Here is a 17450-nt window from a genome sequence, read left to right as displayed (position 1 = left end):
TGTTATTTGGATCTTCATACTTTAGCTCTATTAATAAATCATGTAAACATTAAATAAAAACATTAAAAAGACTTGTTTTGCTTCCAATAATGATTCATTATATCTTCGTTTGGATCAAGTACAAGATACTGTTTTATTATTACAGAGAAAAGGGAAATCATTTTTAAAAATCTGGATTATTTGGATAAAATCGAGTCTATGGGAGACGGACTTTCTGTAATTCGGAGCTTTCTGGATAACGGGTTTCCGGATAACGGATCCCATACCTCCAAGACAAAAATTCCAATTTAATATATACAAATGGTTCAGGATCTCTGTTTATATTGCTCGTAAAGGTCATGAGTTAAAGCTCTAACAATTGTAGATGCCAAGTGAAATCACAATATTTTTCCTTCGGATGAATAACAGTCCAGATGTATTATTTCTTGATAGCTAACGACTGAATCCTCTACAAGACTTTGCTTTCACAAAAAAGTTAAAGCTCCAACCCCCAAATTTTATGGGGAACCATCCAATTAAAAGAAAAGGCATTGTTTCAGGGTGAAGTGGAGTAAGCTGCCCTGTGTGCGAGCGGGTAATTAGAGGGAAGCCTATGGCTGGGTCTGGCACTGATGCACACAGCATGATGAAGGCAGGAACGTGGGAGAGAAGTTGCTAATGACGCAGACTGACTGTGCGACTAGGCTCCTCCACCTGCATCTGCAGCCTTGTGGTTGGACTATAAAAGTGCGGAGCAGTCAGAGGAGCAGCAGTGAAAATTGCAGGCAGGTGGGAAGATTGCAGGGATTCCTCAAAGCAAGCACTGTAACAAGGAACTCTTGCTGCCTTGCTGCCCAGCCTTCATTCAGCACAGGAATAGCTTTACTATCAAGTTATGCTGGCTCCAAACCGCTGCAACAAACTGCCTGCTCTGCAATATGCTGCCACCCAAGCAACACCCCAGAGTTGCCACCAGTTGCACAGCTTCAAATGGCAGCCTCCTTCCTGGCTGCTTTGTGCCATCCTCTTGGTATCCTGGGCTTCCAGCTGTAAAGGTAAGCTTGTTCTTTTAGTCTTCAGATCTGTGTAAGTGCTGTGTGGCTTGGCTTTGTTGCATGCAACTGATGCTTTTACCCAGGTCTGTGCAGGAAAATAGTCTATAACTTATCCAGGTATTTTTATCATGCTGCTTTTCAGTTGTCTCAACTACAGGACTCTTCAATACAGCTTGAGCAATTCTGGGAGATTAGTCGCCTGGCGACAAACCTCCTCTTCTTCGGGGCAACTAATCTCCCAGAACTGTGCCGGCTGGATGGCACTCGGAGCGCTTTGTTTTCCGAAGTCGTCCGAAGTTTCATCGTGAGGCAAAACTTTAGGAATAAAACTGCAATTGAAAGTGGTATATTTCTGTCTCTTTCTACACTTCTTGTCTTATCTCTTGAAACAGCGTAGAAGAATTCAGCCTTGCCTAGTTCTTTGCATGTCTATTAAAGGGAATATCAACCCCAATAATCATTTTTTGTATAATAAAAGAAAATATCATTCTAAGCAACTTTGCAATATACATTCATTATCATGTTTTTCAAGTTGTTTGTACATGTATTGCTATTGAAAGCAGTGTTTGTTTGTACCCTAAATTCTCTGCACTGGTGGCTCAGACTGTTGATACAATGTTAGACAAGGCAGCCGATTAACAGACCTGTCTTTGCTGGGGAACTAAGACTTTTGCAACATTGTTTAAAAAGTAACAAGCAACAGTAAAGCAAATTCTGCTTTCAATGCCAATTTGTTTTTACAAATAAACTTTAAAGCACTGGGAATTTTTAATACATTGTATATGGTAAAGTTGCTTAGAATTATGTTTTCTTTTATTAGGCAAATTTTTATTTTGGGGTTGACTTGCCCTTTAAACAGCTAGCTACCGCTACATTGTTTCAAAAGAAACACTTGCTGCATTTGCTAGTTTTTATGTGTACAAATTGCTTTAAAACCACTGAAAATGTCTAATCAAAGTAAATTGGAAAGCTTAAATTGCTTAGATGTGTCATTTTATCTTAGTTCAAAAATGTGTATTTTGGGTTTACACCCCTAAGAGCTATTCACAGCATTCTTCATATTCATTGTTCACTTTTTCTCACTGTAACAACTTTTCATCATGTATTACTATTTCCATATTTCATTCTGATTTGAGAGCTAGTACAGGTATGGGACTTGTTATACAGAAAGCTGGGGACCTGGGGTTTTCCATATAATGTAATTTAAACATCAGATAACCCCAATAGGCTGGTTTTGCTTCAAACAAGGATTAATTATATCCTAGTCTGGAGTATAAGATACTGTTTATTTATTATTACAGAGAAAAATGCATTTTTAAAACTTTGGATTATTTGGATAAAATGGAGTCTATGGGAGATGACCTTTCCGTAGTTCGGAACTTTCTGGATAACGGATTTCCAAATAAAGGATCCCATACCAGTATATACCTGCATACCTGTATATGAAATTTTTCTATACCATTTTGCCATTCCCTGTTCTAATATTGTCCCCAAGTTCACCTCTCTGACCTCTCCATAAACACATACATAACCCTTCATTCCTGTCCTTGCTCATAATCTGGTTTCTGCATCTTATTAGGATCAATTGGGAGCAGCCACTAACTAGTTTGCTTTGACTAATATTAACTTGATATCCTCTTCTTGACTCATGTTACTCTTTGTTTATGTAAACAGCTAGTTTATTCAGTAGAAGTGTTTTCTTTAATACCGATGTCCTCTTTGGGAATAGAATTATAATATCTCAAGAGATGTAATTAACTAAAACAGTGTGAAGCTACAGTAAACTGAAGGGGGCAATGGCATATATGAATAAATGCAGGTATCTAAGTGTAAGAATAGGTTTGTTTTTTTAACCCCTTGTGCCCAAGAGTCTGTGGTCCCAGATTTTATATCTTCCAGCAATTGTTTTCATTTCTTAACACAAAAAATGTAATTCCTCCCCCTCCCACAATTTAAAGTATTGTACAAAGTACATCGGCTTAACCTTGGTCCCTTGTGAAGATTAGAATCAAGGTGCTTGTACATATACAACTGTAATTTGAAATACCTTGCTTAAAATCGAATACAGGTATAGGACCCATGTACCTTTAAAACCGAACACTCTTATTTTGTATACACATGCTTTCAGGGGAACATGGAATCAGGCAAGGATGAAGATTTTTTTTAACAGTATATTGTTGCAAAATAGTACATGCTATATACAATATACAAGATATATGCAGGTAAGAATGCTCAGGATCTGGGGTTTTCCTGATAACCAATCTTTCCATAATTTGGATCTTCATACCATAAATCAACTAGAAAATCATGTAAACATGAAATAAGCCCAATAGGATTGTTTTGTCTCCAATAAGGAGTAATTATATCTTAGTTTGAATCTTCCAGATCCAATACTCCAATAATGTAGCCTGTACAAACATGCTCACAAGGGTGATAGTGGATCACCAGCTGCAAATAGAGTCAGTAAATGTTATACTTATTATACTAGTTATCTTAATATCCTCTGCAATAAGTCTGTAGTCCTGTGGGTTCAGGATACTGGATCATTGAAAAAAAAAAAGCAGGCAGACATCTGATAAACACAAGCTGCCAGATTGCACTCCTTTCAAACTGATTTATTTAAGATTCTAGAAGTGTCTTCCATCTTTTAAATTATCTGGTAACTTTAATGCAGGGGTAAGATGGAGAACTGCAGTAGAAGAAAGAATGGTCAGATTCTGGGGGATTTAGGATTGGAAACGCTCTCTGTACTCTTTCTTTTAAAACGCTAGGGATGCAGCAAATTCATGAAGTTTGGATTAAAATGAATACCAAATCCTGCACAAAAGATTCACCGGAATACTGAATTGGATCTGAACCCTAATTGACATATTTACATTTTTGCAAAATCCCTCAAAGATTGCATGATGTGGAAAAGAAATGTTACTTGCATTCCAGCCGAACACTTAGGGGGTTATTTATTAAGGTTCAAGTTTCCACGAATTTTAGTTTTTGGTTTTGGCTTAATTTTATGGGCTAAAAAAAACTTTAGAGATTTATTATACCCCAACCCTGGAAAAACCTGTCGATGTCATGTAGGAGTCAATGGCAGAGGTCCCGTGAACCATTTGAAGATGTTAATTGCCTTCATGATGTTTGTGTTCTTTTTGGAAGGTTTTGCCCGAAAACTCGATCAATTTGAGTGATTTGAGTTCTTTTTCTCCAAAAACTATATTCATTCAAGTTTTCGGGTATCGCAACTCAAACTCATAGAATCGCACTTTTCCATTTGAGTTTTTTCTTAAATTAGAAACCATTCGAGTTGTGAGTTTGTTCAAGTTCATTTGAGGTATAAAAAAAACTTTAACATTTGACCTTTGATAAATACCCCCTAAATTATTTGGCTAGATCCGGCAATTTGGTTCATCCCTAGAAAGCACCCCTCTATCTTCTAGTTTCTCCCATTTTTCTTGTGCCTCTGAAACAGATGCCCATGCTGGTTCAGTCAGGTGCATTTTTATCTGGCCCGGGCCCTGCAATCTATATCACTACTTGCTTGAGGCCACTCAGGGCCATTCCTCTCGCACATGGTGAGAACCTTGACTCAGGAGGCAGAAAGCGCCCAGTTAAAAGGGGGCAGCAGAAAGCCAAAAAATGTTAATCTACTGCAGTGATCCCAGTAGTGTTTTATACACTGATGATTTAGTATAGGGTAAGGGAGCATTATTGTGCCCCTGAAATGCCAGTCAGCTTTACTTGCAATAATAGACCTTCCCCCTAGCCCTCTTGCCAAATAATGTTATTGGAAGTAAACATACCCTAAAACTCCCAAGACTAAAAATGTGATGAAAGAAGACTTTTTCCTTCAATTATCTTCTAATATTCACTAAATTGATGTATTATAAAGAAAGTTATCATATGGGATCTGTTATCCAGAAACCCGTTATTCAGAAAGCTCCAAATTATGGAAGGTTGTCTCCCATAGACGCCATTTTACCCAAATAAATCAAATTTGAAAACATGATTTCCTTTTATCTTAGTAATAAAACAGGACCTTGTATTTGATCCAAACTAAGATACAATTAATCCTTACTGGAAGCAAAAGCAGCCTATTTGGTTTATTTAATGTTAACATGATTTTCTAGTAGACTTCAGATATGAGGATCCAAATTCTGGATAACAGGTCCCATAGAAAAAAAGTAGTTCTACTGGTTCAGCATTTTGCAGAAAAAGAAACTGTAACAAAGGCTTTGATCTCAAATATTTCCTTAATAATAACTTCATTAATTAGTAATGTTGCCTACTTATGGTGCAAACGGGACTACAGGTCTAGTAACCCATAACAACCAATCAGCAGGTAGCATTGACTGGTTTGCTGGTTAAAAGCTAATATGTTTGTTATGGGTTACTAGACCTTGGTAAACTTTACTTTTTTTTTTTTTACATTATCCCATTAGAGCCTAAATATATAATAAGTTTAGTTCATTTTTTATTCGCCTAAATTGATCAAAACCAGTTTCTGTATATGCTTAACTTTGGTATATACCCCTTGACTCATAATTCAATCAGTTAACACTTACATTGCTGTGTTGAATAGCATATAACTGCACAGCTTGGCAAGCACAATGTACCCAAAAACACCTGTGCATGACTTGCAGATGCTCAAAGTGGACTAATGAACAGCTGCAAGAAAGGAAATGTTCTGCTGAACCTTTTGTGCTGGGAATTTCCATATTACAGCCCCTGTTCTTGAGCAGCATAGGTTAATAATTGGGGACATTGGCTACGAGCACACAAACATTAATACCTTAACTACATTTGTTACATTGCCGTCTATGATAAGTATTCGGCTTGCCATCTGCTCTAGCCACTAAAATATTCAATGCAGTTTGTTTTGTTTTAGGATTTCCGGCGTGTTACAAATGCTCAGTCAAAAAACAATATAAGAAATATAAGTATATTTTTATAGTTTCACCGAATGTGTCTAATAATTAATGCTCCGGATAATCCTATTTAAAATTATAATTACTTGAAAACAATGAAGATGCCGGGCAATTCATACAGAATATTACAGAACATTTGTTGTACAAGTAAAGCCTCTTGTTTTGCTGTGATTGCTGTGAAACAATGCAGTTTGCTCCTGTGGATCTGTCCTCATAATTGGTGTAGGAGAAATGAATGGAGCTTTAATGTCTACAATTCTGGATAGTGCTAATCTAAAAACCTCCAGAAGTTTCAATAAAAATGTTAAGCACAGCAAAGTATGTTCATCTTTCTGCTTGCCTTGTTTTTATATAGGAAAGTGTAGTGAGCTCCAACTGGATATACTGGTTCAGGATGCATTAATTGTGCTCCACAATCAAAAAATAATCTCCCATATGTAATAAAAGACACTAAGGGGGTTATTTACTAACCTCCGAATGCAAAAATCACGAAAAATTCATGATTTTTTTTAAACATAAAATCAGACTTTTTAAAAATCACAAATTTTTCGAATTTATTAAACCCCGAGGATGGAAAAGTCCGAATCAGAAAATCCGGCATCTCGGACCTGTCAAGATTGCATATAAGTCAATGGGAGAAGTCCCAATGATTTTTTGATGTGCGCTGGGTTTCATGCAATACCCCGAAGTTTTCGGGTGAAATATCTGAAAAAATCGTGAAAATCTAATAAAAAAAATACGAAAAAATCTTGAAAATCTGATTTTTTTCCCCGCAAAGCAAATTTGTAGCTGAAGCTGAGTTTGTAGCAGAAAATAGTGAGATAAATTTGGACTTTGATAAACAACCCCCTTAGTCCCTAACATATAGCAACCAATAAGATCTTTGCTTTGCTTATACAGGTCACCAGGATAATGCTACCTGCTGATTAGATGCTATAGGTTACTGCTCCTGGGTAAACTTAGTGTTATTTATTACATAACCCCCATAGTATTTAGAGGTTTTTTTTCAATTAAAATGTTGAGTTCTGGCTGAAAAATAGCCTCAAAAACTTTAATTTCTCTGGTAAAAATCAATTTAATAAATAACCTCCTATGTGTTTGATGGGACTTGGGTTGCATGCTTCAACAGGTTTGCTCCTTCTACAATTATTTAGGCTACAGAATGGCACAGTAAGGGTTAATGTTTGGATGGCCCCAGTTTACCCTCCAATGTCAATCTGTATATTAATGACCCAATTTAGTCATCTTTGCTAGATCAATTTTTCTTGCTTATGCGTAATCCAGCATTTCCTGTCTCCTGGCTTTGACCAGATCCTGTTCCTTGACCTCCAGTTTCTATCTCTGGCGTCTTACTGATTATGTGGTTACAACTCTCACCTCTCCTGCTCCACACAATCATTTTATTCTCTTCCTCTATGAGGATCTGTCAAAATTATTACTGCTACTGTACTACCTACTTGCCAAATTGGTAGGGGAGCCTACCCCAGTCAGTGCACACAATATTACCTTTTTAACTGTGTCCCAACTAATTCTGCCAGGTACCACTCGGGGAAGCATTAACAACTGGCGCACATATATTAGATGAAGGGCTAGTTCTGGAACCCATGCTGTATAAGGGGACCCGACTGTCTTCAGTTTAGTCCTGAGTCAACATGAGCCAAACAAACAAGGCTTGTGATATAATAAAATCTAATAGTTTTATATTGTTATAGTTTAAAAAAAAATCCATGTTTTCTTTTTATATTAAGAAAAATATATTTATAAAAATATAATTTTATATAAAAATATATAATTGTTTTGTTTTTCCCATTACTTCTCACCCTGAACCAGGAAATAGCTGGAATTCCAAAATACTCCAGCTAAAACCTGTCTACGTCATGTAGATTGTAGAAGTCATTGGCAGAGGTCCCTTAAACTATCTGAAGATGTTTGTAGCCTTCATTACGTTTTTTCGGTGGCTTTTGCATGAAAACTCAATTAATTCAAGTGATTCAAGGGGTTTTTTTTTGCCAAAAACTCAATTAATTAGAGTTTACAGGGTTTTCACTGATTCAAGTTTTTTTTCCATCAGAGTTTTTTCTTAAATCTGAAAACATTTGAGTTGTGAGTTCATTCAATGTATAAAAAAACTCACAAACTTCTAAAACTGGGCCTTTGATAAATAACCCCCATAGTATTTATTTTAGCCAGAAATTTTGATAAATAACCCCCATAGTATTTATTTCTCCTACTCTGTTTTGTGTTTGCAGACAGAAACACAAGATAAAGCCAGACTCTCTCAGGATAAGTAAGTTTCTGAAATTCAGATAGCAAATTGAGTTGGTGGAGCAGGAGCAGAGAGACCAGAAGTTATCAGACCTGGCGCAAACATTATAACGTTTAATATATTATCAATGAAGGAGTGGTTTTGTCCCTAGGTCTTCAAGGTGGACCCTTGATCCATTGCTTTTAGCTCTACTAGGGAGTTTTAAAATAATTTAATACACAAGAGTCACAGAATGAAATAGGGTTTGAGGTCTGTCAAAAGAATATGGTATGTTGACTTGACTTCTGATTGGTCAAGGTGCATTGAATGTGCTTCTCTAAACAGGTCGGTCTTTAGGGAGTGTATGAAAGTTTGGGGCCCTGGCAACCTGGCCAGCCTTCTTTTCCTCGATGAGACTGCACATATTGTGCTTATAAAGATGAGGGACGTGCGTTAGTTGATGGGCAAGGGCCTGGACTAGGGGTAGGCGAAAACAGAGGTACATGCCCAATGCCCCCACCTCCACCACCCTAGGCATGTGCCTCTTGTGCCTACCCCTAGTTCGGGCCCATTAGAGCTTGAGAGACATTTTGTTATGGTGAATGGGATAAAGTGAAGAGGAGCAGAGGAAATGTGACCTGTAGCCCTCAGGGAAGGACATGGGCACTGCAGCTTATCTTTTGCAGTTCTCAATAAAGACAAATAGGCATGTTATAAATTGTAAGCCATACAGAAGTATGCAATGATGGGTAATTCCTTGCCCACCCTGTGTTGTTGTCATCCAACATGAAATAGCAATAACTTACACCTCTAAATATCAGTTAACAATACAATTAAACTAAGATCATTTTCTCATAGCCGACACACCATTATATTAACACAATCACCTCTCTCTATGAAAACAGCTTAGTGCAAATGAAGAATTAAGCACCTGAGGCTACAATGCATCACGTTAATGAATCCACATTGCCTCCCACCACAGTGACTTCATTTCCCTGTTGTACTTCCTTGGGCGTCCAGTAAATCCTGTTGTCTATTTCTACCCTGAATGTACTTCATGTCAGGATTCAATAAAGTGGAGTGCTATAGGATTGTCTTCTGTACAAATAGACATGGCAAGCCTATATTATTTTATTTAATGTGTACGTGAATAGTGTCACTTCTCACATGTCTCTCATGTGTGCTATACAAAACAATGTTAGTTTAATTCAAGTTGTGTGTGTATTAGCAGTTTCATAGCTTCCAACGATTCAGTTTTAAAATGCGGCAAACTAACGTGTCTCCAATCCACCCAAGCTCCATCCTTTATACATTAAACTCTATGCCAACTGTATAAGACTGTTCGATAGGTCACTTATTAATATATACATTTAGGGGGTTATTTATTAAGGTTCGAGTTGTGTTTTTATGAAATTTTGAGCTTTCCAGTTTATTTTTTTTAATCAAAACTCCCATTTTCTGGTTAAAAAAAAAACTAGAATTTTTCAACGTTTATTATACCCCATTTTGGGCCATTTGAAGATGTTAATAACCTTCAAAAAATTTTCAGAGGGATTTTGCCCAAAAACTTTTTTTTTTTCAACTTGAACTCACAGAACTGAGTTTTTTCCATTCTTCTCTAGTGAAATACTTGAGTTATATGATTAATATTTCATGTTTCTATTCCAGCCTTATCACATTTACCTTTCTTATGGACATTTTAATAATTAGGTGGTTGCTAGGGTCAGTGACGGTTAGTGGAGCAAAAGTTAAACAGGTTAAATTTAAACCTTTTAATCAGAAGGATTTATTTTAATCCCATGAACAGAACCTCCTGAGACCACATCTTGTTGTTACTTTTCTTTACTTCTCCTGCCTAAGAGCTTACACACATAGCACGTACAGAGGTTTTAATAAACCATAAATGGGATGTCCTAAAAACAGGTTTTCATAATAATTTTGTGCAATGTTCCAACATACATTAATAAAAAATTATTACAGATATTTTTCTTCTGTCATCTGTATGTTTTGTGGATGGCATAAATGAAACTATTGAATTTTGTACTCTATTGTTCCGTAACATCAGTCATACAAGTTGGGATATTTATTAATGCTCCAGAAATCCTCTTTGGCCATTATCAGTGAGCCAGTATGATCCTTGGTCTGAAAAAGCATGCCTAAAGTATTTAGAATACACATCTCCAATTTAGTAGAACAATGGCAGCATTCCGAATATTGGGATATTACATACATGTACATAGATAAGATGGTTTGAAAAAATACCAAAGTCTATATATGTATATTTATACTAACCAACTGTAGCTATAGCCTTGAATATTATGCTTGTTCAAGAAATCATCCAAGCCCCCTCTTAAAGGCATTAAAGGACCAGTAACATAAATTTTAAAATCTGTTAGTATAGAACGAAAAAAAAACACAAAGACAAATGAAACTTTTAAATCGCTAAGCCTTTATTAAGAAATAACCGAAACTCCGATTGCACTCCTTGTCAGAAAAGGCGATCTGCCAATCCATAATGCAGCGCTCAATTTCTCCTCCCTGTCTTCCTTATTTGAAGTCAGGGAGGAGAATTCGAGTGCCGCACGATGGATCATCACCTTGTCGCCTTTTCCGAAGAGGAGCGCAAGCTGAGTTTCAGTAAGTTATTTCTAATAAAGACTTAGCAATTTAAAAGTTTCATTTGTCTTTGTGGTTTTTTTTTCCGTTCTATACTAACAAATTTTTTTTAAAAATTTATGTTACTGGTCCTTTAACATAATCAGCCATCACAACATCACCCGACCGTGCATTCCACAACCTTCAAATAAAAGTTATTTTCCTCTAGTCTAAAGGGGGTGAACTCCGGTGCGGTGATCTTTTCTATGGGAAAAAAGATCATCAGTTATCTGTCTATAACATCCTGTAATGTATTTGGAAAGAGTAATCATGTCCTCTTGCAAGTGTCTTTTTTCCAGAGAGAACAACCCCAACCATGACAGTCTACCCTCATAATTTAAATCATCCATCTAACCAGTTTAGTGCACGTCTCTGCACTCTCTCCAGCTAGGGTTGCCACCTTTTCTGGAAAAAAATACCGGCCTTCCTATATATTTATCTTTTTTCCCTATTAATAACATTGGGATCAACCATAATTTTTACCGGCCAGGCCGGTAAAATGCCGGCCAGGTGGCAACCCTATCTCCAGCTCATTTATATCCTTCTGAAGCCAAAAAACTGCACTGCAAACTCCAGATGAGGCCTCACCAGGGACCTATAAAGAGGCACAATTCATTAGATTCATTAATGCCATTGTTTTGCTATTCACAACAATCCCCAGATCCTTTTCAATTAAGAATGCGCCTAACACACTCAAATTTATGTTATTTCTACCAAAGTGCAGAACCTTGCATTTATCAACACTGAACCTCATTCTCCAGTTTGCTGCACAGTTTTCCAGTTTAGCCAAAGAGCTCTGCAAAGTGGCAGCATCCTGCCTGGAACTTACAGTTTTGAACAGTTTAGTTTAGAAACAATTATTCAGTGAAACTACTGGTCAGTACTGTTCTGTTGTAGTTTTCTGGTACCAGCTCACAATGGCAGATTACAGTTAGATCTAGGCTAGCAGCATTTCTTTGCTCAATAACCACTTTCAGTTGATTCAACTGGCTTCAGTGGGAGACACCCAGAAGTGGAGATTTGATGCCAGCACATTTTTAGGTGCAAAAGCATTCGAAACTGCACTTCCATACAGGACTTTCTTGGTCATATAGAATCATTTGCAAAATTCTTTATACTAATTTATAATTTATTTTGGTTGTTAGACTTCAGAATTATTTAGCCATAGACTATCCTATAAGACTATGTTGTTGCAATGAAGTAATTCCCCAGTCATAGTCATGACCAAATCCCAGAATCTTAAACCTTAATTGAAAGGTGGTTATTGTTGACTGAAGACAGTGGAGACCTTGGTGTGCTAAGCGTGGTTGGGAGCAGGGTGGCAAATATGGCAATAAATTAAACTAATACTAAAATATATACTGTATGGTAATACTATGGTAGTACCGTGTCCTTTAGACTATTCCATAAAATGCTAATAACATGCATAACACCAGCATGAAAATAATAACATACTATGATAAGGAAAGCTTTACTTTCCCTCTTACAATCTGTACACTTATAATATTTGATGGAAGCTATAAAATGACGATACTTCCTTTAATGCAGATTCAATAATTCACTCTATGTTCCTTTTCTGTTTTTTTCCATGGAACCAGAGTTAGCTGCTCACATGCATAATGCCAGGAAGGGAACGCATCTCTGGGCTAATAATATTATCGTGTGTTTATGTAATTATCTTTTGAATATTCCAGACAATAATATGCAATAAAATAAATAAGGCTAACCCTGTGGCATTTATACCTTTGCTTTAGCTGACATAATTATCCCCATAAGTATTTCAAAGTAGATTACTTGAAGGTGTGACAAGTCCCATCAGGACACAGGAGAGAAAATTGCCTCATTAAGTATTCTTCAAGGCAGTTTTAGGGCTGGTTCTATAAAAAGGCAGAAAAGGTGGGGCTCCCAACATCAGAAAAGTCCCGGGAGGGGGAAGTGCAGATACAAAGGAGAAATTATAATGTTTAATGATTGTTTTCATCATCTTCACATTTATGAGTGATGTCCAGCTTCTGACCCTCAGCATCCCATCATCAGCCCTATATCTAACTGCAAGCTCAAAAGGCAAGTTATATATCTGTTCTACATACTCTTCATATTACAACTATATCTAAACAACAAGCTTCCAGCTATAATAACCAGTTGTTGTTACTGTATATCTGCCACCATGCAGAGTCAGGTACATGCAAGCCAGTAATCTGGTTGCTAAGGTCCAATTACCCTAGCAACCATGCATTGAATTACATAAGAGACTGGAATATGAATAGGAGAGGGCCTGAATAGAGACATAAGTAATAAAAAGTATCAATAACAATAAATTTGTAGCCTTTCAGATCATTTGTTTTTGGATGGGGTCAGAGACCCCCCTTTGAAAGCTGGAAAGAGTCAGAAAAAAAGGCAAGAATAAATGAATGCCAATAGAAAAGTTGCTTTGAATTAGCCATTCTATAACATACTAAAAGTTAACTTAAAGGTTATCTACCCCTTTAATGCTGGAAAAGAATCTCTTAAGGTGGCCATACAGAGGGAGATCCGCTCCGTTTGGAGATGTCGCCAAAAAACGCCCGTCGGATGGCCCCCCACACGGGCCAATAACTGCTGACTCTGTCCACAATGGGTCTTTTAGTTCTAAGGAAATGGATAGCATCTGCTTAAAATGTAAATAATTTTAGGAAATGAACACAATGCTGGGTTTCTAGGAAACATGATTCACATATTATATCTTTATGGACAGTCCAAATGGTGCATAGTAATCTGGCATAACCACTGAAGATGAAGATTTCTGAACAGGTTGCCATTTCGGTTGAACACTGAAGAGGTGGTTAATGTATTCTCCTTATACATTGTTTTGGCAGGAAAGGAATGGCATAATAAAGAATAATTTATGTATAGTGCACTTTGCCAGTGAATTGTTTATTCCTCCATTATATGTGAGTAATAATCACGATCCAAATGTGGTTTGAGTCATATGTTCTTCAGTGGCAATGGCTCTTGTCCTTTTTTATGAATTTTTCACAAATACATATTCATGATTAGATTAAAGATTTTGCAGCTGAAATGTTTGCATTTTTTTATTATGAAAAACAGACCCAGTGCAAAATAGTTTTCATCTGTCCTATATGGTCTGAATTTTGTAATTTTATGCAATGACTTGTATGTGATATCTGTGCTGCTCATGGTGACATCAGTCTTCTCTTGCAGGTTTCCCACTATCACCTAATGCACTTCAAGAGCAAGAACTGCAGCTGTGGAATCAAGTAAGTTATTTATGTTTACAGTGAGTATCTACATACCTCATGCAAGCAGGCTCAGTTATATATATATATATATATATATATATATATATATATACTGAAACGTAAACAGTATTTGATCATATATTGCATTTAAGAGACTTAAGAGAAACTGCAGGGTCAGATATTCTAAAGTAAGGAGGAAGCAGTCACAGTTTTCATGACAAATACATACACTCCTGACAAGGAACTAAAGCTTCACATTTGTAACTTTAAAATAATGTGTTTTTTTTTAAGAATAGTTGGCTCTGAAATCGCCAAGCTTATTGGCATGATGGCAGCAACAATATATATACGAGCCGTATATAGGGCTAGGGTGGTAACAACAGGGGCTTATGTTTTGTAACTACAGGTATAGGAACTATTATTCAGAAACCTGTTATCCAGAAAGCCCCAAATTACAGGAAGTCCATCTCCCATAGACTCCATTTATCCAAATAATCCAATTTTTAAAAAAATGATTCCCTTTACTCTGTAATAAGATATAATTCATTGGAAACAAAACCAAGCAATCTACGGGGTTTATTGAATATTGGTTTCTATTAGGTTTTCTAGTAGACTTAAGGCATAAAGATCCAAATTATGGAAAGATATGTTATCCATGTCCCAAGCATTCTGGATAACAGGTCCTATACCTATAGCAGTATATGCTAGTGAGTTTGCTAGGGAGCTAACAAGTTTGATCTTTCATGCTTTCCTATATCCCTGGTTTATGCAGCCTGCTATATGACAAAATATTAAACTGCATATTTATGAAGGCAGGGTTAGAAAAGTCATTGGTGGAGAATTTGGAAGATACAAGAGGCAGAAGAAATCAATTTGTAAGAAATTGCATTGTTTTGAGCACCAGTAAATCTGACGGTGAATACAGTGTATGTGCAGGTTAAAATATCCTCCTGGCCCAAAGCTTTATCCTGAATGCTATAGGTAAACAGTGATCACTGAGTGAGAACAGCTATTAACAGCCATTGATTTTTGCCTTTTTTAAGGGCCTTGGAACGTTAAATCATAACCCTTAACAGCGGTTACAGCATAACAGCCCTCTACTATCCAATAATGAAATTGTTTAATTTTATTGAAATTGTTTGCATCTGGCCTGTTTGAAACTATAGTGACCTGACCAGTACTTTTCCATTCATTCAACCTGTTACAGAATGCAGTCTTTATTGGTGTCGGTCAATACTTAGATTTTTCCATTAATCTTAAAGCTCCTTTCATGGCATCCTTTTCAAAACATTATGAGCAGCTGTTGATTATAACAGTCTGGTCTCTCATCTGAGGTCTACTTCTTGTGCCCACACTCTTTGTCCTGGGTTGTCAGTCACACTACAAAGGGGCAAATTTATTACATGTGAATCTTTTCTTCGGAAGGTTCCACCATACTTTGTTCAATTCTGTCAAAGTTATTTTGCAGCGAATAAGCGTATTTCTCAAAATGCAAAACTTCATCTCAGCAAATTAACCAATTTGTCAGCATGAAAGTTTATTAGCGAATTTTCTCTAGCGGTCTTCCGAGTGAAACTTCATTAACATACTTACGCTTATGTCAATTTTAATATGGTACATACAGGTCTTATGTACTTATTTTTTAGTGATGTTGAAATTGCTGGAATTGGCCACTTATTATCAAAAATGTCCAAGAAAGCTAAATAAAGACAAAAGAGATCCTCTATTGTTCTAGACATGAGCCCACCCTAAAACATATATGACACGAGCTTCTAAAGGTTAATAACGTGGAAATGACATATATTTAACAGTCACTACTTGTAAACATAATCCCACATTCAAATATGAAAAAACGCCAGCATTTTGTCTTTTCTTATGACTTTTTTGGAGTACAGGTAGAACCTGGAGAAATATATTTTGGAGAAAAGGGTAACGTATTGGAAAGTTAGCACTATTATAAATTTGTAGATTAGTGATCGCTCTCCTTGCAAAACTTCTCTTGCTCTTTCGCTAGCAAATTGTCTTCTTCACCTTTTAGTAAATTTGCGATGTCCCTGCCCTTATTATTAAAAATGTCCAAGAAGGCTAAATAAATATATAAGGGATCCTCTATTGTTCTAGACATGAGCCCACCTTAAAACATGTGACATGAGCTTCAAATGGTTAATAACGTGTAAATGAGATATATATTTCACAGTTCCTTCTTGTAAACATAATCCCACATTCAAATGCTCTGCTGTGCTTTGGCTCTCCTCAATTAGATTTACCTGTACAGGTATGGGACCTGTTAGCCACAATGCTCGGGACCTGAATTTTTGTGGATAAGCGGTCTTTCCTTAATTTGGATCTCCAAATCTTGAGTCTACTAAAATATAATTTAAACACTCATTAAATCTAATAGGACCAGTGGCGGAACTACCAGGGGAGCAGGGGGTGCCGCACCCCCTCAGGGCCCCCCCCGGCAGCTCGCGCGCCACTGAAATGCGGCAATGAAACACGTACGGAGGGGGGCGGGGGGCCCGGCTGCGTGTCACGCACCAGGGCCCGCCCCCCTCTAGTTACGTTACTGAATAGGACTGTTCAACCTCCAATAAGGTTTAATTATATCTTAGTTGAGATCAAGTACAAGCTACTGTTTTATTATTACAGACCAAAAGGAAATCATTTTTAAAAATTTTATTTATTATTTATTATGATAAAATGGAATCTGTGAGATGGCCTCCCTGTAATTTGGAGAGCATATCCCATCTCTGTATAGAAAGACAGACTGGAGTCATTTTGAACATATAGTACCTGCACATTTAGCACATTTTTTAACCCGAAAAGTAGATTTCTGACCAAAAAATAACACTGAATGCTTGAATTTTTCATGAAAAACACAATTCGACCCTTGATAAATGAACCCCTTGGTTGCAGAACTTTACTAAGATGATGTATTTTTCCTGGACCTGACCATGCCGTGACTTTGCTGAAAAGTTTGATTGATGCTGATATCACAGATCACCCCAGGCAAAGAACAACTCTACCACACAATTCAGAGAGAAGCCATTTGAATAAGACATTAGATTTAGCATAAAGCCACCTTATGTTTCCATTTGAGTTTTGTGCCATTATTTCAATAGTGACATTTTAATGTTTCTTTCCCATTTATTTTAATGTTTCTTTCCTACGCTGAATTCCTTTGTGTTTATTCCTGTATAAAATTACTACTTTACTTACTTACTGCAGTAAGTGGATGATAAACCTCTCCTGAAAAGATGCATATGCAGATTATATTAGTCCAATGGAGAAGCAAGCAAGAAGCTCGGAAATATGGAGGACAAAGTGTTTTATTTAGTAGCTGTATGGGCCCGAT

The 17450-nt window shown here is 36.8% G+C and overlaps 1 protein-coding gene across 2 annotated transcripts in view; it reads left to right on the top strand.

Moving 5' to 3' along the window:
* The first annotated feature begins 627 nt into the window (after positions 1 to 627).
* The window catches only part of nmu.L (neuromedin U L homeolog), a 35600-nt gene continuing 18777 nt past the window's right edge, over positions 628 to 17450 (top strand). The window contains exons 1-2 of one of the 2 annotated variants that reach the window (XM_041588961.1): positions 628 to 1034; positions 14058 to 14113. In XM_041588961.1, the coding sequence (XP_041444895.1) occupies positions 875 to 1034; positions 14058 to 14113 (216 nt within the window). In that variant the 5' untranslated portion in view covers positions 628 to 874. The remainder of the gene's footprint in view (positions 1035 to 14057; positions 14114 to 17450) is intronic. The other variant, XM_018229994.2, reaches the window with a different exon arrangement.

This window comes from Xenopus laevis, chromosome 1L (genome assembly GCF_017654675.1).
Source record: "Xenopus laevis strain J_2021 chromosome 1L, Xenopus_laevis_v10.1, whole genome shotgun sequence".
NCBI lineage: Eukaryota > Metazoa > Chordata > Amphibia > Anura > Pipidae > Xenopus > Xenopus laevis.
This window is presented reverse-complemented; position numbering and strand designations above follow the sequence as displayed.